This window comes from Amphibalanus amphitrite, unplaced genomic scaffold (genome assembly GCF_019059575.1).
Source record: "Amphibalanus amphitrite isolate SeventyFive unplaced genomic scaffold, NRLGWU_Aamphi_draft 000299F_arrow, whole genome shotgun sequence".
Classification (NCBI taxonomy): Eukaryota; Metazoa; Arthropoda; class Thecostraca; order Balanomorpha; family Balanidae; genus Amphibalanus; species Amphibalanus amphitrite.
This window is the reverse complement of record NW_024881794.1, coordinates 336,175-360,222: the sequence shown is the minus strand read 5'-3', so window position 1 is coordinate 360,222 and position 24,048 is coordinate 336,175. Positions and strand designations below refer to the sequence as shown.

At 50.5% G+C, this 24,048-nt stretch overlaps 3 protein-coding genes across 10 annotated transcripts; 2 read left to right on the top strand and 1 right to left on the bottom strand.

Annotated features, from left to right (window-relative positions):
- Window positions 1-1,494: 1,494 nt before the first annotated feature.
- LOC122387825 (N-alpha-acetyltransferase 40-like) lies at window positions 1,495-9,751 on the bottom strand. Of its 7 annotated transcripts, none has more exons than XR_006257681.1 (3): window positions 9,680-9,740; window positions 2,044-3,284; window positions 1,495-1,531 (listed from the first exon to the last, which is right to left on the bottom strand). XR_006257681.1 is itself a non-coding variant. In XM_043378360.1 (2 exons), exon 2 carries the CDS (start codon window positions 3,253-3,255, stop codon window positions 2,533-2,535), a length of 723 nt encoding a protein of 240 aa, XP_043234295.1. In that variant the 5' UTR covers window positions 3,256-3,284; window positions 9,680-9,751; the 3' UTR covers window positions 1,495-2,532. The 7 variants fall into 7 exon arrangements, 4 of the variants coding, with proteins under 4 accessions (XP_043234295.1, XP_043234298.1, XP_043234297.1 ...); XR_006257683.1 differs by having other exon boundaries at window positions 9,632-9,714; XR_006257684.1 differs by lacking the exon at window positions 9,680-9,740 and adding an exon at window positions 4,918-5,085.
- Window positions 9,752-16,543: 6,792 nt separating this feature from the next.
- On the top strand, window positions 16,544-20,719 carry LOC122387819 (glomulin-like). 2 transcript variants are annotated; one of them, XM_043378336.1, is made up of 3 exons: window positions 16,544-16,642; window positions 17,341-17,419; window positions 18,313-20,719. In XM_043378336.1, exon 3 carries the CDS (start codon window positions 18,388-18,390, stop codon window positions 20,251-20,253), a length of 1,866 nt encoding a protein of 621 aa, XP_043234271.1. In that variant the 5' UTR covers window positions 16,544-16,642; window positions 17,341-17,419; window positions 18,313-18,387; the 3' UTR covers window positions 20,254-20,719. The 2 variants fall into 2 exon arrangements, with proteins under 2 accessions (XP_043234271.1, XP_043234273.1); XM_043378338.1 differs by having other exon boundaries at window positions 16,628-16,788.
- A 225-nt stretch (window positions 20,720-20,944) lies between these two features.
- Window positions 20,945-23,722, top strand: LOC122387846 (ubiquinone biosynthesis protein COQ9, mitochondrial-like). Its single transcript, XM_043378406.1, has 6 exons — window positions 20,945-20,948; window positions 21,281-21,532; window positions 21,813-21,960; window positions 22,337-22,532; window positions 23,156-23,365; window positions 23,687-23,722. The coding sequence occupies exons 1-6, from the start codon at window positions 20,945-20,947 to the stop codon at window positions 23,720-23,722; spliced, it is 846 nt and encodes a 281-aa protein (XP_043234341.1).
- Window positions 23,723-24,048: the final 326 nt, after the last annotated feature.

The following is a 24,048-nucleotide window of genomic DNA, read 5'->3' as shown; positions in this document are numbered from 1 at the left end:
CGACACTTCAGCCTACCTACATAGCGCCGCGCTTGGATACGCTGCAATGCGTCTTCATGTCATCTGTCAGGTTTGTAGTGGCATCGCAGCGATGTCGCTACCAGCAGCTACGCACCTCCGTCTTGAGGATGTAAGGTAAGGTCATTATAGGGATGCCACTGTATAGAGACTCAGTGATGTCATACAATTCCGTCACTTAGGAACCGTACGTGCCACCACCTATCGGACAGCCATTGAACTAATAGTTTGCAGCTTGTACAACAGATGTCACTATTTTGGATGATACGGTCTTGGATGCTGCGGTGCCAGAAATGTTTTTTGGATGAAACGGTTTTGGATGCTTGCACCCTTGGATGTTTCACTCTTGGATGCTGCAATTCTTCATCCTTGGTTGCTGCCAATTTGGATGATACGATTTTGGATGCTGTGGTCCTGGATGTTGCAGTTTTGGATGTTTCGCTCTTGGATGCTCTGAATCATCCCTAAGGGGTCGGTTTTGGATGTTATTTGGACGTTTTGATCGCTGGATGCTAAGGCTTTGGATGTTGCGTCCCTTGGATGCTGCGCTCTTGGATGCTTCAATACTCACCCAGTCAGACATCGGCCGGGCCTCTCACGCGGGTTTGGGCCGGGCCGAATATGCTACTGGGGCAACGGAGTACGGACTCGGCGAATATCCGGCAGCGGGTTCAAGTGGCCTGCGCCGAACGTTTGTCTACGGCTTACAAGCTTATAAGCAGCGGCTTCGCGAATAACAATCTGCTGTAGATATGCATTGGACAGGTAGGTAGTCAAGAGCCAGTAGCCTACGTAATTGTTTATTGAAAATATTCGTAGGCTACTGGTTCTTTACAACAATCTGCCGGTTGACAGACGGACATCATTTTACTACCAACGTACTTCTTTTAGGGAAATTCTTTAACGGTTTCTTTTCTTCCCTATTCTCATTCATCATTCCAGTCTCACTCGATCCCCCCGGTCCATCCACAACCGCAAGTACGGGCGGATCCAGGTGAAAATGCCTCCTTCAACGTCCGAAACCACCTATCCCGAGCCGCCATTTCCCAGACTGGCCTAGACAAAGGCTTCCCTCTAGTAATTCATATCGCCCTTCTGGCCCTGAATACCTGCTCTGAAATGTATACGGAGAGCTTAAAAAAAGCAATTATCGGTTGTCAGTTGTCAAACTTCCTGACCTTGACGCTCACCGTGGTCATTGAACCTTTTTTGGCCTTACGGATCAACCTACCAGTGTTTCACATGACATATGCCGCATTTAATCAATCCACCAGGTGACGTCCTCCCTCGGTATCTGGGGTTCGCTCCTGATTCCTCAGGCGGCGAGATAAAGCCGTGACGGTGAAGTCACCACCCGCGTGCACTACACAGCCAGCAATTACCATAACCGCATGTGACCATGTAGAACGTTACATCGTGCACCGAGTACCGAAAGACTTTGTGCATGAAATGTAAAATACGTTGCGCATCCGTAAATTTTCACTTCGCGTTTTATTAACAAACGTTATGGACAGGGATGCGGAGCCGTGGAAATTTCAGACGGCTCCGGCTCCGGCTCCGGCTCCGGAGAAAAAAATCGGCTCCGGCTCCGGCTCCGGCTCCGGGTGAAATGTCATGGCGGCTCCGGCTCCGGCTCCGGCTCCGAGTAAAATGATCCGGCTCCGGCGGCTCCGGCTCCGGCTTTTACTCAGTACCTACATCCCCTATGCGATCAATTAAATACGGGTGGAAGAAAAAAGGCGATGGGATTGGTACCCGTTGCTTCTGTATTTGTATAACAAGGCCATTTTGAATACCACATTGTTTTACGCCTTGTACTGTCAAACCGAACTAGGTAAATAATTGTTTCCTCTTAAGAAAAGGAGCCGGAGTCGCTCCCTTTTTTGACGGCTCCGACTCCGGCTCCGGCTCCGGACTATATTGTTGCACGGCTCCGGCTCCGGCTCCGGCTCCGGGCAAAATATGCCGGCTCCGGCGGCTCCGGCTCCGGCTCCGGCTCCGGCTCCACATCCCTGGTTATGGACACAGCTAAAATCAGTCAGTGACGTGACGGGCAAGTGAGGATATTTTGCTGAAATGCGGCTGACCCAAAACAGCGACAGCATAAGCCGAGAGCATTACCACATGTCCGGTCACAACACGATACGAAAGAAATTCAGCTCGTGATGTGCTGATCACGGCTAGTTCGGCCAAGCTTTGGCGTCAGTAAAAGCGGTCCACTCGTCGGTAAAACCAGAGACCGAGTCCAGTCCAGCATCCCCCACAAGACACGCTACAGGGGCGTGACACAGCACAACACATCGTCATCGTCACGTAAAGGTACCACAAAGACACAGATGTTGCAAAACACCATCGCAATCCAGCCGGCGACACTGATGACAATATCTAACTACAATCGACGCCGTGAGCTCCACTGAGATGCTAGTCACACGACGACATCGAAATGAAACAGCAACACGAAAATCGACGAGATGATGCCGGTCTGGCCGATGGCGGCCGGCTCGTGCTGCGTGTTCACGAGCTGACCCGCTGCTGCGCCTTGCTGACACTCAGCTGGGGCACGGTGTCCGGGTTCGAGTCCTCCTTTTTGGGGTTCTTCTTGCTGAGGATCTCGTAGCAGTGAGTCTGGTAAATAGTGTCCTCCAGGCAAGTCTTGTCCCGGGTGTAGCCACAGGCCTTGAAGAACGCATTCGCCCCTTCGTTGTGCTTTAGAACTGTTAGCCTCACGTAAAGCATCTGCTTTTTGAACGCCATCAGCTCGAGGATCATCATCAGAAACTTACCCAATCCACTTCGGCGGCAAGCCTTCGTAAGCTGTATTTCGTAGCAATACAAAACATCATCGTCATAATCCAGATCGAACCGGAAATGACAGAACGCGACAATTTTCCCCTCTGCGTTGCGCGCGATCAGGTACTTGGCCATGCTCTCGGTCATCTCGGAGCGTTTCTCCTTGTCGTTCCAGCCCCAGTCGCAGGCGTCGTAGAGGCTCTGCATGTTCTCGCGGCAGATGGCCAGCAGGGTGTCCACCTCTGCGGCGCTGAGGTCGCCGACGTTGCGGTGCTCGATGGTGACGGCCAGGCCGCGCCGCTCGTACCGTCGGAACGCCGCCAGGTCGGCCATCAGGTCGGGCACCTCGTTAGCCTGCTTCACCAGGGCGCCACAGGCAGCCAGGCGCTCCTTCTCCGCGCGGCGGGCCAGCTTCCGCTGACGTGCCTTCTCGCTCTCACGGCCCATGATGCAGGAGGCTGGACACGGGACTCGACCTGATGGGAACGTGAAAAATGATATCATTCGACGCGCCATATGGTAGTTAGAGACAGATGCGTTAGCAAGAAAGTTATTCTTCTATAGCTATGAAATGTTACAACTATTTTGAAAGAAAACAACGGCTGAAAAATCAGTGATCGGTGTTCCGTCCGCATTTGCATGGATGTAGCCAGAGCCTATGGCAATGACAGGCTTATGTTATGCATAAGGCCACAAGCCACTACATGCCTACACTGCACAGTGCATAGGTATGTATGCATTCGTAGTGGTAGAGCTTAGACAGTTACCGCTTGTAGTAATTCCGCGGATAGTAAGTGCCGCAGGTGTGAAGCAGCTGAGCATGCATTTGCGCGGTAGTGAAGGCGGAGCATTTTATTCACAGTTAGCTGTTCTTTTTTCGAGAATGTAGGAAAGCACTGCGAGCTCGATAAAAAACGACCTATATAAAAAAAACGGAACGAGAAATTCTACAAATTACGACACACCGAAAACGGCCCATCGTGGTGCAGTGTCTTTCAATAAGGAAATGCGTCCACACTCGGTGACTCGATAGGAGGGGGGGGGGGGGGTACTTGATCAAAGCTGACACATGACCTTTTTTGGCTGGGTCCCACCCAGGAGATTCAACCAGTCAGCTCAGCTTTTGCCATTCGTGTGGTGAACAACTGGAATGGACTGCCGGCCGAGATTGTAGGCTCTCCTTCGCTGAACGTATTCAAAAGCCGTCTGGATGCCCACTGGGCTCCACTTCAGTATCTGGTGCCTGACAACGACTGAGTCGAGTCAGAACGGAACACATGAGTTCGATGAGAGCGGGACCTCCAGGCTTTAGTGCCTTTACATATCCTGACCACTTTAAGGTAAGGTAAGGTAAGGAGATGGCAGCAACTGGGGAGTATTTGCTTGGTTGTGGGGTATAATACGTGCCAGGCAGACAGCCCTGTTGTACGGACAGGAGCATGGCCCACCTTTCAATATATATTTTTTTTTTGTCTGGTGACATATGTCAATGGCATGGTCACCTCACTCATGCCCTACAGCAGCCCTTTGACCTATAATGCCAAAGAAATCAGGATTATCTAGTGTGCCCCTTAGTGCCACCTGGGCCAGACTGCAAAGGAAAATGGAAGCCTTTTCTCCCCGATAAGTGGATGCGATACCGCAAGTACCAGCAGGTTATACCATTTTTCACCCGTAGTAGCGAGGGCTGCATTTAAGCCCATATATGGTCATCGGAAGTCCATTTATGGACCGATGCATTTTTGGATCTTCGCCTCGTAGTTTCCCCAACTGACATAGGTAACTGAAGGCCCCTCGGTGATAGCAGATAGCCTTCTTCTATGTGAGGTAACTCCACAAGCCACAGCTATGATGAAATACATTGGGTATGGCCAGGGTTACTTTTACAGGAAAAGTCGAGAGGGGGAATAAAGTTCGGGGCAAGGGCGGATCCAGGGGCATCTGAAAGGGGGGCCCAATGCCATTAGGTTTTTGTTAGGATAGCGCCTGCAGAAACCTACCCTACCTGCCCGGTACCCCCAAATCCTACTCTCTCCCCGGATTCTGGCCACTTTATATTGTAAGGCTGCCAAAAAAATAAATTAGCTAAAAAATATACGTATTACCTACCTTGGCAGTAAGGGTCCCAACTTGACTGCGCCCTTGCAAATGTCAATCAGTAGTATCAACCTATTACCCTGGCCAAACATCAAGTAGCGCCTTTCTAAATAGAGAGAGGTTAACACAGGACTATTTTTGCTAAACCAAGACCGACTGAATGACCCTGGTTCAAAGGAAGACCCTTGGTTCGGAGAGGTCATGACCCCCGTCCCCCGCCGGTTTCTATGCCGACGCCTGTAGTCCCGACTGGAAAAAATGCCTCCACTACGCTGAAGTTCTCGGCGGAGGTGATGCGCCGAAATTTCGGCGCAAGGGTTTATGCGCCGAAATTATTTTACCAAGCCATGCTTCATGCGCCGAAAATTTTCAAGGCTTACTGATGGCTGCAGGCTGTAGCCACGCACTTTTCGTCGAGGGCATAGGCGTAGGAACGTTTTCAAAAGTGGGGGGGCCAGGGTCCCAGAGGTCCAAAACCTAACCTACCCCCAAAATCCGATTTCTCCTCGGATTTCGGCCACTTTGTTTTCGCAAACATGCTCAGAGGTAAAAAAAAATCGAGACAAAAAAAAGAAAAAAAAATTGGTTGAAATTTCAGGGAGTCTCCCGTCCATAAACTCAAACTGATGGACGCGTTCCCCTGTCCTCCGCAGCCGTTGGCACCCATGCAAATTCCAGAGGCATCCAGCAACTTTTTCATTACGAGCAAGCGTGAAACGTGCAAAGCGAGTCTTTTCAATATACGTATAAAAATCAGCATGAACGGCCCAGCTAGGCTCAGCCAGGCCTATAACGTTTTTAAGAGGTTTTATATCAGCGACCACTGCAACTGGGCTGATTGCCTATCACTTTTCAGAGGCCGGTGTGGGACTTTTAGACGGTCTGGGCCTTCAGAGGCCAGTTTAACCCTCCACGGCCCGGTCCTATAGGTTTTCTACATACGCGCTGGCCGAGGGGGCGGGGGGCGGGTACGACCCCCCTCGCTGTTTCGCCCCAGGTGGAGCTAGCGCGTCGCGGTAAAACGAGCGTGTGCGCCGTTACGAGACGCAGAGATCGATACCCGATTTTATGGTCCTAGGTCAACCGGTGACCTCTAACACCGTTCCGTGCTTCTATCCTCAGGATACTGAAATCCTTCTCCTCCACACCGCCACCCCCCTCCGGGCTGGACAGGCAACTTTATCTCATGCGGGCTGCTCCCTTGGAGCGGCACCGCTGCTCCCGAGGGAGCGCACCCCGTAGCCGAGTGCAGTGAGTGCCTTGGGGCTGGGTGGCCTGTCCTCTGGACGGGCTCAGCCCCGGCGACTCACTAGGGTGCCTGCCCAGTGCCCAGACCAATGTCTCCCCCTATATCCTATCATCCTTCCGGCTCTGAAATGGTCTCATTGGACCGAAAGGGCCTAACCCAACAAAACAAACAAAAACCGGTGACCTCTGAGGTCAGGTCAAGTGCCTCAAGGCACGGTTCCGTTTTTGGTGAATAACTTCGCAAAAAATGGCCGCAGAGCCGCGATTTTGCCAGCATCGTGTTCGCCTCTCTCAGGCGCGTCGAATGATATGCTTTTTGTTTGGGTGAGGTAAATTTAGGGTGTTGACCTCGGGTCACGGTCAGGTCGGCGTCCCCAGGTCACGAAATTGGTCGAAGGAGGTCATGTCGCATATCATTCGATTCGGCAGGTCTTCTTGAGTCCATAGGTGGCTTTCCCGACTCGCTAGCTCAATTTGATCGGTACCTAGTTATTGACGAAAAACTAATAAGACCCTTATAACTTCATAAATGACGTCGCGCAAGGTCAACATTGCAAAAGTGACGCATCGAACCTTGCAAGGAGTGCATGAAATCACGATTCGGTGTGCTTGAGATAGTTGGAGATCGATCGTTCCCGGCGCCAGAAAAAGTTTTCAGTTTATCCCCATTGACTTATACCTAATGGTGAGGTCACGAAAATGACCTGACCTCATATGAACTTTAGGAAAAATCCGAGATATACATTATACAAGTTGAGAGACTCCTATTAGATACTAGGTCCTCCAAGGTTCATTTCCCTGTGAAATCTCCTCTGGCAGTGAGGGCGTTGCGAAGTTGCGACATCTGAAGGCCGTGCAGAGGTTCACTTATGACCACATGGGTCAGTGACCTGATCTGACCCGAAAATGCGGTTGGTGTCGAAAGATCCCGTTTGATTCAAAGGTCAGGTATGCCAAGCTTCAGCTCTCTATCGCCGGCGTGTTCGGAGCTATCGCAAAAAAAACCTATGGAGGGGCAGCACCCGCCCCCCCCCCCCAGCCTGCGAGGGTTAAGGCCCTCAGAGACCAGTACAGGGCCTGCAAAGGGCAGGATGAGACCTTAAGATGCCGACTTGGGCCATCAGAGGCTAATGTGGGTCCTTACAGGCCAGTATGGGCCCTCAGAGGTCAGTGTGGGACCCTAAAATGCCGGCATGGGCCGATGTTGGACCCCAGAGGCCAGCAGAAGACCCTCAAAAACCAAGATGGGCCTCAGAGGCCGGCATCAGGTCTTCAGAATCCCGTGCAAGGCCCTCAGAGACTAATGCGTGTCCTTACAGGTCAGCATGGGCCCTTAGAGGTCAGTGTGGGGCCCTAAAAGACCGGCATGGGCCGGCGTTGGACCCCTTAGGCCAAGGTGGACCCTCAGAGGCCGATGCGGACCCTTAGAGGCCGGCATCGGGTCTTCAGAATTCAGTGCGGGGCCCTCAAAGGCACCTAAAGGCTAGTCTTGGGACCCCAGAGACAGAAATGAGGCCACCAGAGGCCGGTGTGAGGCCCTCAGACGCCGGCTGGGCCCTTGAGGCCGGTTTAGGGGCCCTCAAATGAGGTCAATGTGGGTTCTCAGCGGTCAATGTGGGCGCTTGACCGCCACTGAAGGGCCCTCCGAGATCAGTGTAGGACCCTCAAAGACTGGTTTGGGAGCTGTTAATAGCTAGCGTGGGATTCTTGAGTCTCGTGACAATCGAATAAGGGCCAGAGCCCCATACGCCCATGGGGGCCCATTGGTTGTTTGGGGGGGCCAAATGATATGATGGCCCCCTGATTAGCCTTTGGAGGGGGGAAGGGCATGGCCCTGATCCCCCTCTGCGACCGCCACTGCACTGAAAGTGGAAGGGGGAGGGGCAGAAACAGACATTGCTGGCCCCCAGGCTGTTTGAACCGAGGCTGAGGCACGGTCACCCTGGCCCCCAGCTAGTACGCCTTTGACGAACTATGCCGACCCCAAGCAGATAAGGTCAAGCGTTGGTCGTTTGTATACGCATTCTCCTGCACCGTGCTAGTATTGTCTTAGTATTCTGTATTGCCTATACCTTTTTAGTGCTCGCTGTCCCGCGCCTCGTATTCAACAAAATGTTGTCACCAGGACTCACAGTCTTGTCTCTGATATGGTTTCCTTCATTGAGTGAAGGAAATTGCGGCCAATAACGCTGTAGAAACAAAAAGGAATCCTCATTAAAGGGCAAGCTGAATAGTTGTCAAGTTACCGGGTGGTAGGTTAGGTACAGACAGCAAAAAGTGGGGGGGCCAGTTAACATTGCTGGCCCCCCCACCTCCGAAAGTGGGGGGGCCATGGCCCCCCCGGCCCCCCCCTGTTCCTACGCCTATGGTCGAGGGGGGGGGGCTGGCATGTGTGTGTGGCTGTCTTCCAGTGACTACTGTACAGACGGTTGTTGGCACGGTCGACGGGATCGGGCAGATAATAGACATCAGCAGGCCATGCGGGACCAAGCACCAGCGTTCGCTATCACAAAATCTCCTGACTCACAAACTCACTGGCATGTTCCATAATGTAACCTTTATTTTGTTGCCCGGCTCTGATCAGCAGTAGTGCCCAAACGGTGACTGACGCCTGACGGGGCCTTCAACAGGCGTGGTGCAACGTGCAAGCACGGCCGATGGGATCGGGCAGATACCAGGCCACGCGGGACCGATTGCCAGCGTCCGCTCGCAAACCACACGCCGGAAATACAGGAATCACAACGGTCAATACGCACACGATAGCATACGTTATCTGAACTAGGGAATCCGACAATCCATAACCTCACTCTTGACCGGTGAACTGTTCCCGCCGTGGGAGAGTCACAATCAGGTTCACTGAACATGACTTAAATACCCTGAGACGAACACGAGACAAGATAAGTGATATTTAAGATGTTTAACTCCCGAAGACATTTAATCCTCGCCGGCCGAGGGGGGGTTGGTGCCACCCCCCTGACGGTTTTTTCGCGATTTACGCCGAAGTACGCCAAAAATTTCGGCGCAAGCCGTCGATTTACGCCGAAAATTTTCGGTGCAAACGCCCAACTACGCTCGAGTTCTCAACGAAAGCGTGCATTTTTTCCAGTCGGGCCTGTAGTGATGTCAGTGATTGCGAAGAGATGGAAGAGACAGGACAATAGAGTAGGAACGGTCCCACCAACTATCCGATCGGTATCGGGTCGAATCTGGAGTTCCCGCTGCACTGAATTTAAAATGGTTGGATGGAACCTCAAATTGAAAAGTATCCAAGCACCAGCAACGTTGATTGATGACTAGAGTCAGATCAACGATGATTATAGAATCTGAGTACCTAGCGAAATAATTGAAAATGGGCTCAAAAATAAATTTTGATAGGGGGAAATTCCTTCTTCCCTCCCTAGCCGTTCACGCACAATTTGAAAGGGGAAGCGGAATTTTTGAAGAGGGAAATTCCACTTTTCCCCCCTTTTAAAGTTACCCTGGGTATGGCAGAATGAAATCACAATCAAATAAAAAAGAAACGTGCCTTAGCATCAACACACACAAGCACCACAAGACAACCCAAGGAGACAACCAACACCAACGACGGGCTCTCTCTATCGCCTGGATAAAAATAGGCCCCGCCCATCCCAATCAGCTGCTGCATGACGAGTTGATGACGACAACCACTACTTACCAGCAACCAATCTAGGGATAGCGTACGTGACAGTAATGGTGCAGCGGTTGCAAAATATTACATTGTTATTCAAACGGTTTTTGCTATTAGGGCCTTGTTAGATGAGGATGAGGTTAGATTAGATGAGGTGTTGATGAAGGCAGGTATTTTTTAAAAATATTTTTTTGACAATTTTTTGCCCTTGTTTTACTTAATAGCTGAACCCGGGACCACCTGAAGTCTAAACCTTATTTTATATAACATGTCAATGCTGATGCTGTCTTGAAATCAAAATGTGAAATTTAGACAATGGTAATAGGAATAATGAATAGCAATTTCACCAACAACATTTTAATCTCTAGGAAGTGCAATTAAAATTGAAATCACTGTCTGCCACACTGCTCCATCCTGGTCATGCAACCAACGTTCATGGGTGGTGTTTCACGGCAGAGCACGCACTGCAGTGCTCAGCACTGCAGTGCGCTGCGTGTGTCAGAGCATTGGGTTTCCATGGCAGTGTCAACAAACTTCACTGTGACGCTAAGCTATGACAGCATCCCAGAACGCTAGCACGCTGCGGTACCAGCACCAGCAGCATGCTAGCAGTATTTGAACTCAAACCTCTGTTCTTGGTACGGTTTTTCAGAACCTCTCACTCTGTTCCAAACGCGATTGATCATAAACTAAGAGGTCACATGCAACGTCATTTGAGTGATGCTATGGTATGCCGTAGCTACCAGTGCACACAGTGTCTGGATGGTGAAACAGGGCCATTATTAATCACATTTGCTTTGCTTTGTTTCAGCAGAAACCTGTCTGCACATGGGAGGAGCGCAACAAAAGCCCATCAAGTTCATGCATGGCAGTGGATCTCAACAGGAGAAAACCAGAAAGAACATGGATGCTTGTAGATTGCAGTTGTACACTGCTGTTATCACCTGATGTGCGTGGCTGGCATTGCTCCTGGCAAGAACCACCTGCAAGTGATGAGATGGTGCCTCAGTCGTTGAGTGTGCTGCAGTGTGAGAGGCGCCCTGATCTCTACTTTGTGATGGGTTTCCATTGGAGGTTCAACTGAGAAGTGAGAACTGACTGTGACCATGCTTGAGCATGCCAGTGGAGCTTTACATGCTTAGGGCAGCTTTTGAACAGATGCTGACCATGGCATGTCCCATCCAGTTATCACGTGCACAGAATGGTGGGGGGGAGGGCAACTCTGGGCTCTTGAGTCAGCCCTACTGCACAGGGGGTACAGATGGCCGCTTACGTTTGGTGTGTCCTGCACTGCATTATCAAGCCCAGTCTGCGCCACAGGCAATGGGTCGGGCTGCACTATGTTAAAGGCAGACTATCTTGCAAAGGAGGCTGGCATCCTCTCCCATAATGACACACCAATTGGCAATCATCGCTGCGATGATCACGAGGGTGTCCGCTTATCTAACATGGTGAGGTGGAGAGCCAGTTCAAGCTGGCCTGAGGGATGGTTTTACTTCATCTGAGGCCCCCTTTCCCCGCCTGCCAGGTCCGGTCAAACGACCGCTTCACAGTGAACGACTTGCAGTGGATGCCGTCCCACAGCGCAACGAGCTCGCCGACCAGAGGCGGCGGCCAAGAGGCGGCCGCGCTCCCCCAGTCGACGGTCCCGGTGGACGTCGGCAACGCCCACCGCGCGACCATCAGATCGGCTCGCGACAGCGCCGTCGCCGACTGACCGCATGACTGGTATCTGTTCTTGATGTGGGACCGACTGCCACCGCCGGTCGCGGAAGGGCATCGCTCATCGGCCATCGACGTCCGCCAGCTTCGCGTGGGTCACTGTTCGGGCTGCCACCAATACACCGAATCGGATGGAACCCTGTCGGCGAATGCCGGCGGTGCCCCGACATCGACTGCGCGGCGGCCAGTGCATCGCGTGCCGGGAGGAGGCTGGCACCCCCGATCGGTCATTGGTCACAAACCGTGTCCCAGCTCATGACTGCATCCAGCGCAGCTCTGTGAGATGTTCTGCAGCTGCTGCAGTCTGCCGCGTGTGTTGAAAGAAGAATGAACATGAGAAAACCTCAAAACTTTATGCCTATTCGTAATTGACCAGTATTGGAATAAGTTTGGATTTTGAGAATTTGTGTCCCTGTGCTTGTGCCTGTGTGGAAAGGCATGCTTTACGGTGTACCATCTCAATGTCAAATCCCGGCTGCGCTGTGCGGATTTGTGCGGCTGCTGACAGGCCACCTGGGTGCCAACGTATGTGCGAATCCGCGAATACGTTGTGTTTCGTCAGTCAGTATCGTTCTGAAAATATTGACTAGGCTATATAATAGGCTATATAGCGTATGACGGTTCAGCCCAGCAGTAATAACTGACCATTGATTGGGCGAATTTTGTGTGGTGGTTCGCTAATACATAACCTAAAGAGTGTTTTGCCGGAATCGTTTAGTAGCAGAACTGACCGGAATATAAGTAGAATGCAACGGTTTGAATCGTTAATTTGTTGAAACGATTGTTCTCTGAGACCACTGTGTAACTTTTGACCTGAGAATCACCAATTATAACGACAATGGGGAAGCAGTAGGCTGTACTGTAGAGTGTAGGCAGGCAACACTATATAGTTGGCACACTTACGAAAGCACACGACTTACGCAGTGGACATCTGCATCATGCATGTTAAGGTTTACTGGGAAGAGTGAGAAATTAGTCAGAATATAACTGACTAAGGAAAATAGGCGATATTTCCTATTGAGCTGGGGCGGAGAGGGGGAGGGGACGTGTGGTCAGCTATGCTAATAATTCATTCTCTTTATGCAGCTGTGTAAAAGGGCGTCCGTTTTTGGGTGAGACCTTCCCCATCGGCCATTTCCAAGTTAAAGGGACCATCCCACCTTAACATTAGTTTTGAGTTGAGATAGCCAAGTTTGCGGCCAGGCTCAGAAACCACCATTTATCCTGGTCGCAACCCCCGCAGGTTTATGGTGTTCAAGAAATTTCTTCCCTTTACTTGCAGGGTGGGACCAGCTTAGTCCCTATCTCTTAACCATTAGCGGTTTTTCGATGACGTCAGCAGTCATTTCAACGCCCGCCATTCCTTGAACCCGAGTTTTGCTGACCTTGAGCTCCCTTTTTTATCAACGTGAAATCCGTCGTCGGCGCTGATGACATGAGAAAGCCTATTGCTTTTCATTTTAATTTGAATATTAGAAGATACCCACCACTGGAACTTGGACTGATATTATACCAAGGCCGAATATGATCAAGCTGCCTGCTATATCTGGAGCTTGGTGTTCAACTTCAACATGGAATAAAAAACAAAATATCAAAGCAAACTGGATATGGTACTGCAAGTGAAAGTCCAAAGAAATTTGAAGAGCTGACAATTGACATTAATTCTTTTCCTGTAAGGTTTCCATATGGAAATCACACCATGAAGAAATATGTTTGATGTTAACAGTTGAAAGGGGATTGATCTTCCAGTTTTGACGAAAGACGCTGCTGACTGTCTTTGGAAAAGGATGTCGGCATGAGGTGCAATTGTGCTTGTGAAGTGGTTATAACTGGTCTTTTCACAGTATTAAATTAAATGTGCCATTGCAGCCAAGTGTGTTATCATATAAGGTAAAATCAAAACTACAATGTTGGTTTTACGAGCATTGAGAAGGCTGGTAGGTAACACCTGCCTGTGCTCGTAAATCACATGCTGCCAAAGTATTCTAAATTAATTTTATCATACACTTTTGTTGTCCAGAATGGTTGCACTATTGTTTGGTATCATATTATTCCATGTAAATATGGTAGTGTAAAGTCCGACCAACATGTTACCAGATTTGAAGCTGTTACGTTACCTAAGTACCTGTTTTTTACTGGCGTGGTGAATGTCACCTGGATTTTGTTTTGAGGTGCAGACCTTGTAACTCTGACTACATGGGTTTGAAACTATTATCTATTCTGTTTTTACTGGCCTGGTGAATGGCGACTGATGTTCGTGGATGGCACTGAAACAAATTTTGAGTGTCATGTACAGTGTTTTAATACAATGCTGAGGGCTGAAAGTTGTCTTGTTTAGAGTGGTGAACGTTCAGGATATGCCAGCCACCATGGTGGGTCAGAGTTAATGTGTTGCAACTTGCAGTCAGTTCGGCTTCGGCAAGCACATGGATGGGCATACGCATCAAGACCTGCTCTGCCATACTTTCAGCCAATTTTACCTAGGTAAGTCTTTTCTTTTTTTCTGCCAAAAGCTATGACATTGTGAATTTCAGTGCTGTGGCCTGTGTGTAGCTTTCAGGAAAGCAATTCTTAATAAAGCTCTGATAAAGTGCAAAATCAGCAATGCAGCCCTCTATTACATTTTCTACAACATCTTACTTGTTCCTTGCATGGAGAGAAAAATGCAATGTTATGAATTCGTTTATTCACATAATTTGACAAGCATGCAGTTACCTGCTACTATCACTGCACAAAACAGAGCAGAAAACATAAGTTGATCAAACACAAGACACAACAGAAGTTTACAACATAGGGCTGCCGAACCTGCTTCCTCCCACCACAGTTGATGCCATTTCCTAGCCTGGCTTGATGTGAGCACTGAATAGCTGCTCTGTCTAATTACAGCTCACTACCATTCAACTTAAACTACTATCTTTAAAGTAAGAGTGAGAGCGTTCAGTGTTCATAGCAGCTCGACAGACGACAGACAACAAACATCTTGACAAACCAACCAGTATTTGATTTGGCTAATGATTTATGTGCTTGTTGTATCATGGCCAAACTACTTTAACAGCAATAATCCCTGTTTCATCTTGATCTTGCTTTTATTTCCATTTGAACTCAGATCTTGAAACAATCATCTGAAGTGATATCATCTACTGGCTTCTGTTTCTCTTGAAAGAAAGTTTAAACAACAATGATAAACTAAGGCAGGAGATGTGAGTTGTGGCAGTAGATTTTTGATTCAACATATGTCAACCTTATATTGCTTGAGACCTCTGTGACAGACAAACAAATATTTATAGTTTTTTGATAGTTTGGATTCTTGGCTTGATTTAGCAGATCAGCTGTGAACCTTGACTTTGAAATCACATAAATGTCATGGTACCCGAACGAATCCTCGCATGACATTTCTTCGTAGCACAATTTTTCGTCCGCATTTCTTCGTCTACAAATCTTCGTCGGTGCATTTATTTGTCCCTCAATGCTTACTTTTGCATATAGGTATTTGCGTTGAAGAAGAAATGCGAGCCGATTTTCATATACCCTGATGCGAGACAAAGTAATGGGATACGAATAAATGCCCTGACGAAGATTTGCAGACGAAGAATTGCGATACGAAGAAATGCCATAAGAAGATTGTCCTGGAATCCTTTATTGGCCATCATATATTGACCTTGATAAGATAAACGCATCATTCGCGCAATATTTGTCGCACTTTGATACCAAACTATTGCTTCCAAATGCCGACGTAAAGAAAACCTTTACGTGACGTCATAGAAACAGCGGAGTTCCCAAAAAGTAAACAAAAATAAAAGTCTTATATCTCGAAAACGGGTGAACATTTTCCGGTAAAATTTGGTAGATGTTCATTTTCGCTCTTTGTGATTCACGCTACATCACTTTTATGCCAGTTCATTAACTTTTTTGAAGGTGGGAGGGTCCCTTTAAATCGTGGTGGAGAGTCTGGAGACCTCAGCCTCGGTAGTCGGTACCCTGCGCGCTGCGCCACCTTGCGAAACATAAAGCAGCAGTCCTGACATCTACAGGCGTGACTTTTCATGAAAGCGCGGATGTGTTCGCGCTTATGCGAAGAAAGTTCTTCCGAGTATGGTTGATAATGAGATTAATTGTTGTCATTTATTTATTAATTCATTGGCAAAAGTACCCTAATAAATCGGTAAAATAGCTTGAACTGTATCGTATTTCCTTCGGAAAAAATGACGAACTCATCCTAAGACATCCAGATTATTGGATGCGTTCGTCAGTTGTAAGTAGTTCAAGTTTTTGGGAAAATTTGCTTGTGGAAAATCATAATATTTCAAAGATATGCCTATTTTCGAATAATTTATGCATTTATCTGCATTGAAAAATGATTGTAAAGCAAAAGTGCAAAAGATTATTGTCAACTTATTTTCTCAAATCACGATTTACGAACGCACAAAACTCCAGCTTTTAATTTAGTGCGTGTGCGAATTGCGGTCAAGAAAAAATATTTAAACTGTCTATATTCCTCTTAAAACAATGAAGGATGAATGAAGAAAACGCTGTTTTGAACAATTGTATATTTATTTTTTCTTAATTAAGCAAAAGTACAAAATTTTCAACTATTATTACATTTGCTCTCACAAAAACCATCACTTTTTAGCATGACGTCATGTCAGCCAAATTTACTAGCGCCATCTCTGGAGAGCATCTTTCGAAACCTCCAGACGATAGAGAGAGCCCAACGACGCTTCTTTTCGCGCGCAAAAATTCAAGGTAACTCTAATTTGTTTTTGAAGAACTTGTATGATGATGTAGTAATCACTTCTGTATTTTTTTTTTATTTGCGAAGAACAAAGGAGTTCAATTTATTGTTTATGTAGATATATTTTCAAGATTTTGATGATCGGAAAAAAAAATCATGAAATTCATGTGCATGAGAGGATTAAGACGGCACCGGTTGATTTTAATCTGATATTTTCAATGACGTAGCCTACATGGATTTACGCTTTGATCTTCACTAAGAACAGAAAATATCCGTGTGTAGACGATAGTGGTGGGCCACAGTTGTGTGTGTGTGCGTGTGTACGGTTCAATGTCTTTATTTATTCTCACGGAAGTTATTTATCCGTGAATATTAGGGTTTTTAATGTACGTAATGATTCCGCGTGATACTGATGAGCCTTGCTGATGAGATTGTACAATTGAGATTGCTCTTGCAAACTCTGACCCAAATGTCAATATTTTGATTTCAAATAACCTTTTCCTGGATACCTCAACCTAGGGCTTGAAGTCAGGTACTGGTACCTGCATGCAGAAATAACAAAACTTAACCTAACCTTACCTAACATTATGCAATGTAACATCCTTCCCTGACCCTGGATTGGAAAAATACATGTTATGTCAAATATGTCAGGCATAGTGGGGGATTGCGCCAAAAATTTCAGCTCACATCTGGCGTAACTTGGCATGCGCTAGATTCAGCGCATGGCAGTGGCTGAATTTTTCGGCGCAGGTGCAGGAGGGCGCATAATTTCTTGGGGAACGACGGTCACCAAATTTAGCCTGTAAGTGTATGCTGGTCAATCTAGGTCCATCCATGTATGTGTGCTCTGATTTGTCAGTGCATACCTTCATCATGGATGCCTGGATCCAAGGGCCTGGGCCATTGCTGTCTGGCAATCAGCAAAAAGTTGTTAACATAAAGGAAATGTCAGGCTCTATGTGTTGCCTTTTGTCCTTGTTCTTTTTACAGGCTCTTCTGTTCTGATCCTGTATGTCTGAACCTTGGCATGCTGTACTGGTACCTTAGATTTCAGAACATTTGATACATACCAACTTTGTTGCAGAAAGTATTTTTGAGAAACACAGGAGTTCTTGGAATGCTGAAGCACCAAGTTGTTCGCTGCATTGGAAGGGCAACCAGTGGTGAGTTAGTTTATTTGCAACCTAACTTAGTTTGGCACTGTGTGTTCCTCCTTTACCCTAAGGCTGTTGCATATGGCAGGCATTGAGGAGCAGATTTGTTATTTTTTTAGAAGTGTAATAGACCAATTAACATATACCTTGCTGAATGCTGGGACTCCTGGATATCCACAGACTGAAGGTGGTTTTGGGAAGAGCTGAAAAAATCATGGCTAAGTTACTTATGCCATTTTTTAGGTCAGGTATAAGGTCGGGTCACCAGAGGTCATCAAAGTCAATTTCACCTATTTCAACAATTTTTGACAAACCAGCTCATAACTCTGGAACGAATAGTGCTACAGCACCGCAGAAAAGCACATTGAATAGCCCTTTGAGTGCTCTTTCTGAGTGATGCGTTCAGATTTAGCCTGATGTCAAAAGTGTAGCCTGCAGAGGGCAAAAACTGCCAAAACTTATGGTTTTAAGGAACCTTTTCCTGCAATGACTTTTGACTCCAAACTTGCACATGGAGTCAAAAGTCAGCACCAACCTCAAACTAGCTTTAATCACATTTCATGGAGAGGAATGGGAAACAAGCAACAAAGATCTCTTCTTGTCATGGAGGATCAAGTTAAAAAATCCAATTTTAATTTATTGTGGCCACTGGTCACCTATACAAATTAATTGATATGCATGCACACATTTCCAAAATGGGTAAATTAGTTATCCTAGCCCAAACATAGATTCCTGCTGGTCTTATTCATTGTCTGCAGTAGCAATGGAACATGGAAAGGCAACAGCCATGCCTGTGTCTTTATCTCAATATCAGTCATACACTGCTGGCTCCTTGCCAACTCTATTATCAGCAGAGCTCAAAGGTTTGGTGTGCCTCACCATGTTTTCCATTGCTGTTGCAGGCTAGCCAGTCAAGACCCTACTCCGGTGAGCTCAGCTATCTCGGACGGTCCCCAGCGTTGATTAGTCCGTGTGCGATGGCGAACGTGAGCGCAAACGTCGCCGTGAAGGCGGTGAACGGCAGCGACGGCGGTGTGTCGGCCGAGTCGCCGTTCCTCAAGGCCATGGGTCAGCACCTGGAGGCGGGCACCCTGGCGGCGGCCACCTCCTACCTGGAGGCGCACCCGGCCGAGGTGGCCACACACTCCATGGAGCTCATTGACGCCGTCATGATCCGGCTGGTGGACCAGGCCGGCGACGAGCGGCTGCTGGACGGCTGCGTGGCGCTCCTCTCGGCCATCGCGCGGCTAGCCAACCGCAAGGAGGCGCTCATCTGCCTGCTGGAGAAGGGCGAGATGTTCAAGGAGGACGCCTGCTTCAAGGCGCTGCTGCCGCCGCTGCAGATCGTGCTCTGCCGGGAGCCCACCAAGCGCGGCTCGTCGCTGGCCTGGGCGCTCAGCACGCTGTACACACACCTGGCGTCGGTGCCGCTGCCGCGTCAGCACGCGCTCGAGGGCCGCGAGCGGCTGCTGATGTACCAGGATCCAGACGTGCGCCGGCACACCGACCTGCTGCACGCCCTGACGCCCTTCTTCAAGCCGTTCGTGGAGGAGATATCGCCACTGCACTCGGCGGCCGCGTGCACACCGGCCGGTGTGCGCGCCCGCGAGCTGCTCTGCTGCTACCTGCTGAAGGTGCTGGACCGGCCGCTCGCCTTCCTGGACCTGACGCCGTGCGGAGAGTGTGTGCCGGAGGTGCGGCAGAGCGCCGACCAGCTGATGCTCTACACCACGGCGCTGCAGTCGAACCCGCTGCGACTGTTCGCGCTGCTGCCGGCGGCCAAGTGCGCGCCGGCCGACGGCCAGACGGACGAGGAGCAGTTCGACGAGAGCGGCCTCGACTGGCGGCAGGAGCTGCGCGTCTCCAGCCTGGCGCTGGGTACCTACATGTACCTGCTGTGCGCCGAGCAGGTGGCCCTGGAGAGCACTCCGGCTGTGCTCTGTCCGGCCTACGTGACGCGCATCTCGCTGCCGCTGTGCGTGGCGCTGCTCCGCCGCCGCGAGCTGAGCGCCGTCCATAAGGGAGCGCTGCTGCTGCGCGCGCTGCTGGGACGGCTGCCGCGCGGCCAGCTGCCGGCCAGTCAGGTGGACGCGCCGGCGCATGCGGACGTGACGGCACTTCTCATCAATATGTCGGTCTTCAGCTCGCTGCCGGAGCTGCGGAAGCTGTGCATCGGCCTGCTGACCGACTACGTGTGGCGGTTCGACGCGCACGGCCGGTTCGTGGTGCTGCGCAATCTGCTCAACTCGAACCACAACCCGAGCGTGCTCGGCTTCGTCACCGGCCTGCTGAAGGAGAGCATGGCGGAGGCGCTGGCGTGCGAGCGGCGCTGTCCGTGGTTCTCGGCGCCGTCGGTCACCCCGCTGCTGCGCACCGCCTGCCGTCTCCAGAACGGACCCACTACCGACCTGCTGGAGAACCACAACCACGTCATGGCCGCGCTCAACCTGATGCGATTCGTGTTGTTGCGCGACAAAGCGGACGTGTGTGGATTGCGCGCGCGGGCAGAGGAGCTGCGCACCGTTTTTCTCAGTCCCCTGCGCACGGCGCTCGACTTGTCGCGCGGACATTTTCGGCTGCGCGCGCGGGAGCTGTCGGAGCGCGGCCAGCCGGCGCCGCCATCAACGGAGGTGGAGCTGAACGTGGGCGGTCAGACGCTGGCCGGCCTGCCGCCCGAGCAGCAGCGCCAGACGGTCGAGCTGGCGCTCACCACGCTCGACCTGATCGGCACCGTGCTCGGCTGGGTGGGCGAGAGTCTGGGCGCCGGCCAGCGCGCCGGCGACAGCGTCACGGCCGGCCAGAGGGTGGCCGACGCGCCGCGGCACGGCGACGCCGGCAGCTAGTCACCGGGAGACCGTGCCGCGCCCAGTCGCTAGTCGCTCCGCGGGGTTGAGCTTACCGAGCCACTGCCACGGCACGCCGTGGGTTGTGTGTGCACGTGTTTGTTTTTGTGTGCGTGCGAACGCGTTACTACTTGCCGTGTGCGAGAGCTGGTGCCTGGTGTATCGGCAACGGCAGCGGGTGCAGAACTGCGCAACTTTGCACATTTCTACACGGCTTCTGATGGAATTAGCAGTACTCTGTGCGGGAAACAGAGGTCACTTCGCTTTCTTACGTTTTTGTCGGTCCTTGTGGGACCTAGCTCGGCCATAGAGGAAGAACCTTTCCTCGGCGGTATAGCTGTTTGGAGTCGCTTTCATCTCTATTTGAAATCAGCCATTTTGGGGAGATGATCCTAGTCGGCTGGGTTAACATTTGTACTGCTTCACTCTGAGTGAATATAAGTGTTATGTCGCGTCTTTTCAGGAATGTTTTGCTCTTGATCAGCTCGCTGAGGGCACGGTCCGCGTTTCTCCATAGATATTTATGTGTAGTCATGAGGTGCGTATTGAAAGCGTATCCTGTGAATGGGTCGTCCTCAGAACTCGCTAAAAGAATCTCTAGCAGTAATGGTTTATGACTTTGTTATTGATTTCTATCTTGTCGCTTGTGGCTCATGGTAAACAATCGCTAAGTTTTCCCCACGCTACAGCTATGTGTAGGCAATTGACACATGGTCAGCTTACAGCTACTCGCGAGAATTCGACTGTAAATGCTCCGGTGGCTGCTATGTCATCAGTGACTTACAGGGAAGGACACTCATTAGTTGACTTGTAAAGCCGCGCGCTGAAAAGGGATTCAAATGGTAAGAGCACCTTTATACAGGGCCATGTAAATCGAACTGAACTGATAATAATGCAAGATATGCTTACTAAGATTGAAATGCTGTTATTAACGTTGCTGATTACTTGTATTTTGTTTTCTGGTCTTAAGATGCGCACGATGTATTGAACAGTGCCGCGGCCACTAATCTAACGTCTCTGTCGACAGCCCCGCTGCGGCTGACTCCGGCCGTCCGGCCCTCCTTGGCCCGATGTCTGGTGACCGCCGCCGCCCGGCGCTGCTCGGCGCCTCCACCCGGCACTGCGAGGGAGTCAGCCGTGCCGCCGCCGCCGCCCACGGGTCGGGCGGAGCCGCCCCCGCCCCCGCCCGGCGCCGAGTCGGAGCTCAGGAGCCGGGTGCTGGAGGCCGCCATGACTATGGTGCCTGAGATGGGATGGAGCACCGAGGCGCTGGCAGCCGGTACGTAGTGCAAGGCGTTAGCAGCTGGTCCGTAGAGAGCGTGGATTTAGCAGTTTGTGCGTGTAGCTTAGAGCTTGGGGGATAAAGCGTCTCTCGCAGCTCGCAAGATTACATAATGACACCATAGTGTTTCGCCTATTCCGAGAAAACTGAGCATGTTTGAACATTGAGCTACTTGATAAAACCCTCGACTTCACACATTTCATCTCTCGAGCGTTGCTGCCATCCGTCCAACCCTGTCTACTCCTTTTGACCTCCCCCGGTGCCCCCCCCCCCTCAGGTGCGGAGTCGCTCGGTCTCCCAGACGTGGCGCACGGCCTGTTCCCCCGCGGCGGTGCCGAGCTGGTGGACCACTTCTACACCGAGTGTAACGCCCGAGTGGCGGAGGAAATGGCTGAGAAACGCGCCGCCGAACAGGACGCCGACCCGTGAGTAACCACTCGAGGAGGAGGGGCTTGCAGAGCCCTAAGAGAAGTCCGGGGACACTTGATTCGTTTAGGGTTGCAGCAGTCAAGGGAGGCGGTCGCTTAGTTGATTTCTTGAGACTACTTCACTCGCGTTTTGGTAGTCTTTCTAGTAGTCGTTTATCGCGCTGAAAGCCTTGTTCGGATATGTTTGAAACACCTTGCTTGACACCACCAATAATTACATTACCTCGTTCAGCTGGCATACATCCTGCTTGATAAATACCATTAATTGCATTAGGTACCCTGTTCAGTGTTCAGTCTTCCTTTCATCTGCTTTGTCTCTGCCTCATCATGCAATCCCCTACCTCTCTCCGCCTCCCGCTCCTCTCTCCGGCAGCTCGTCCCGGCTCGGCACCCAGGCGTTCATCCGGTGGGCGGTGGAGCGCCGGCTGCGACTGGTCACACCCTATCTGGACCGCTGGCCCGAGGCGCTCGGCCTGCTGACACTGCCGGCCAACGTACCCGCGGCGCTCACCAACTTCGGCGCGCTACTGGATGATATCTGGTACCACGCCGGGGACCGCTCTTCCGACGTGAGTAGGATGGAGGGGAGGAAAGCGGTGGAGGGAAAGGACTGGAGTGGTTGAAGGTTGGGTGGAGCAGCCTAGGTTGGGTGTGTAATTATGTGTGTGTGTGTTTGGGGGGGGGGGTGCTTGTGGAAAAATGATGGGGGGAGGGGTTGTTGTGGATTAATAACAACGGCTGGAAGGAGGACGTAGGATATGGGACAGATACTGATTAAGTGAGGTGGAACGGATGGGACAGCTGGAAAGGGACGCAGGTATCGAGATTCGAGAGTAGGTGGCCTGACTGGTTGTCTGATCTTAGAATGACGTCAGCTGTGCTTTGCAGATGCTCTGACTTTCGGAGCCTTTGAAAATGCGAGATTTCGTTGATTTAAAGCGGCTTTTTGAGGTGTGGTGTTTCGTTGAGTGTAAGTAGCATGTAACCTGAGCTGAAATGCAACAATATTGGCACCGCTTAATCCAAAAAGCCGATTACGGGAATAAGCAACCTCTCAATTCCTGGAACTGCACTTACATTTATCCTCTTATAGGTGAATAACAGAAAATCATGTTACGGCCGGTCTGTCGGGCTGCTTCCTGTATCAGCTTCGCCACGCCCAACTGAGTGCCACCCCTCCCCACGCCCCCAGTTTAACTGGTACACGAAGCGGGCCATCCTGGCGGCCGTCTACAAGTCGACCGAGCTGCGCCTGCTGACCGACACCTCGGAGGATTACGCTGAGACGTGGGCGTTCCTGGACCGGCGGCTGGCGGACGCCGTCTCGGCCGGCCGCTGTGTGAGGCAGATCAGGGAGGCGGCGCCGCAGGCCGGGCACACGGCGAGCGTGATGCTGAATACGGTTAGTTAGGGGACTGCAGTAGGGGAGGGACCTAGGCGACTAGGATATATGATCAGTTAGCCGGAGATACGGACTGAATTGTGCAAAGGGTACAGGTCATTGGGGGCGGAGAGGGCACTGTACAAATGAGTCAGTGGGGAGAGAGTGGACACTAGGAGCATGGTCTGGGCGTCACTGAACATCTACCGTCATTGGTAACAGCGCGTGTGATCCATACAACTACCTGTATCTCCATGATTTGAGTGAACACGTGATTTTGATACTGTGACCCCACTGATGGCCCTTGATTTTAGCTTGTGACCCGTCCCTGTTCCGCTTCAGCTGGCCAACATCGCCGGGCTAAACTCCCGGCGCTGACAACAAGGTCGACCACTAGTCAATGCCTGGAGCAGACACTGCCAGTCTTGGACTGGAATTCACCAACTAAAACTGGAGGCAAGCAACAACTCTGATATGTTCTCTTTTCCGCCATGAACCTCATTGGTCCCGGATTCCGAGATCAGCCGCAGAGTTCCTGGTTTGCCCCATTTGTAGGTGTTTGGTTGAGCTTTCACTGGATTGAGTGTAGCTGCTCAGGATTGATCGTTCGGTGTCGTGTGAATCAAGACAGAAGTTTAGGAAGCCTGTATCGGATACTTGTTTTGCAATACATGCCGTTTTGGAGTGGAATGTCCCATTCAGCA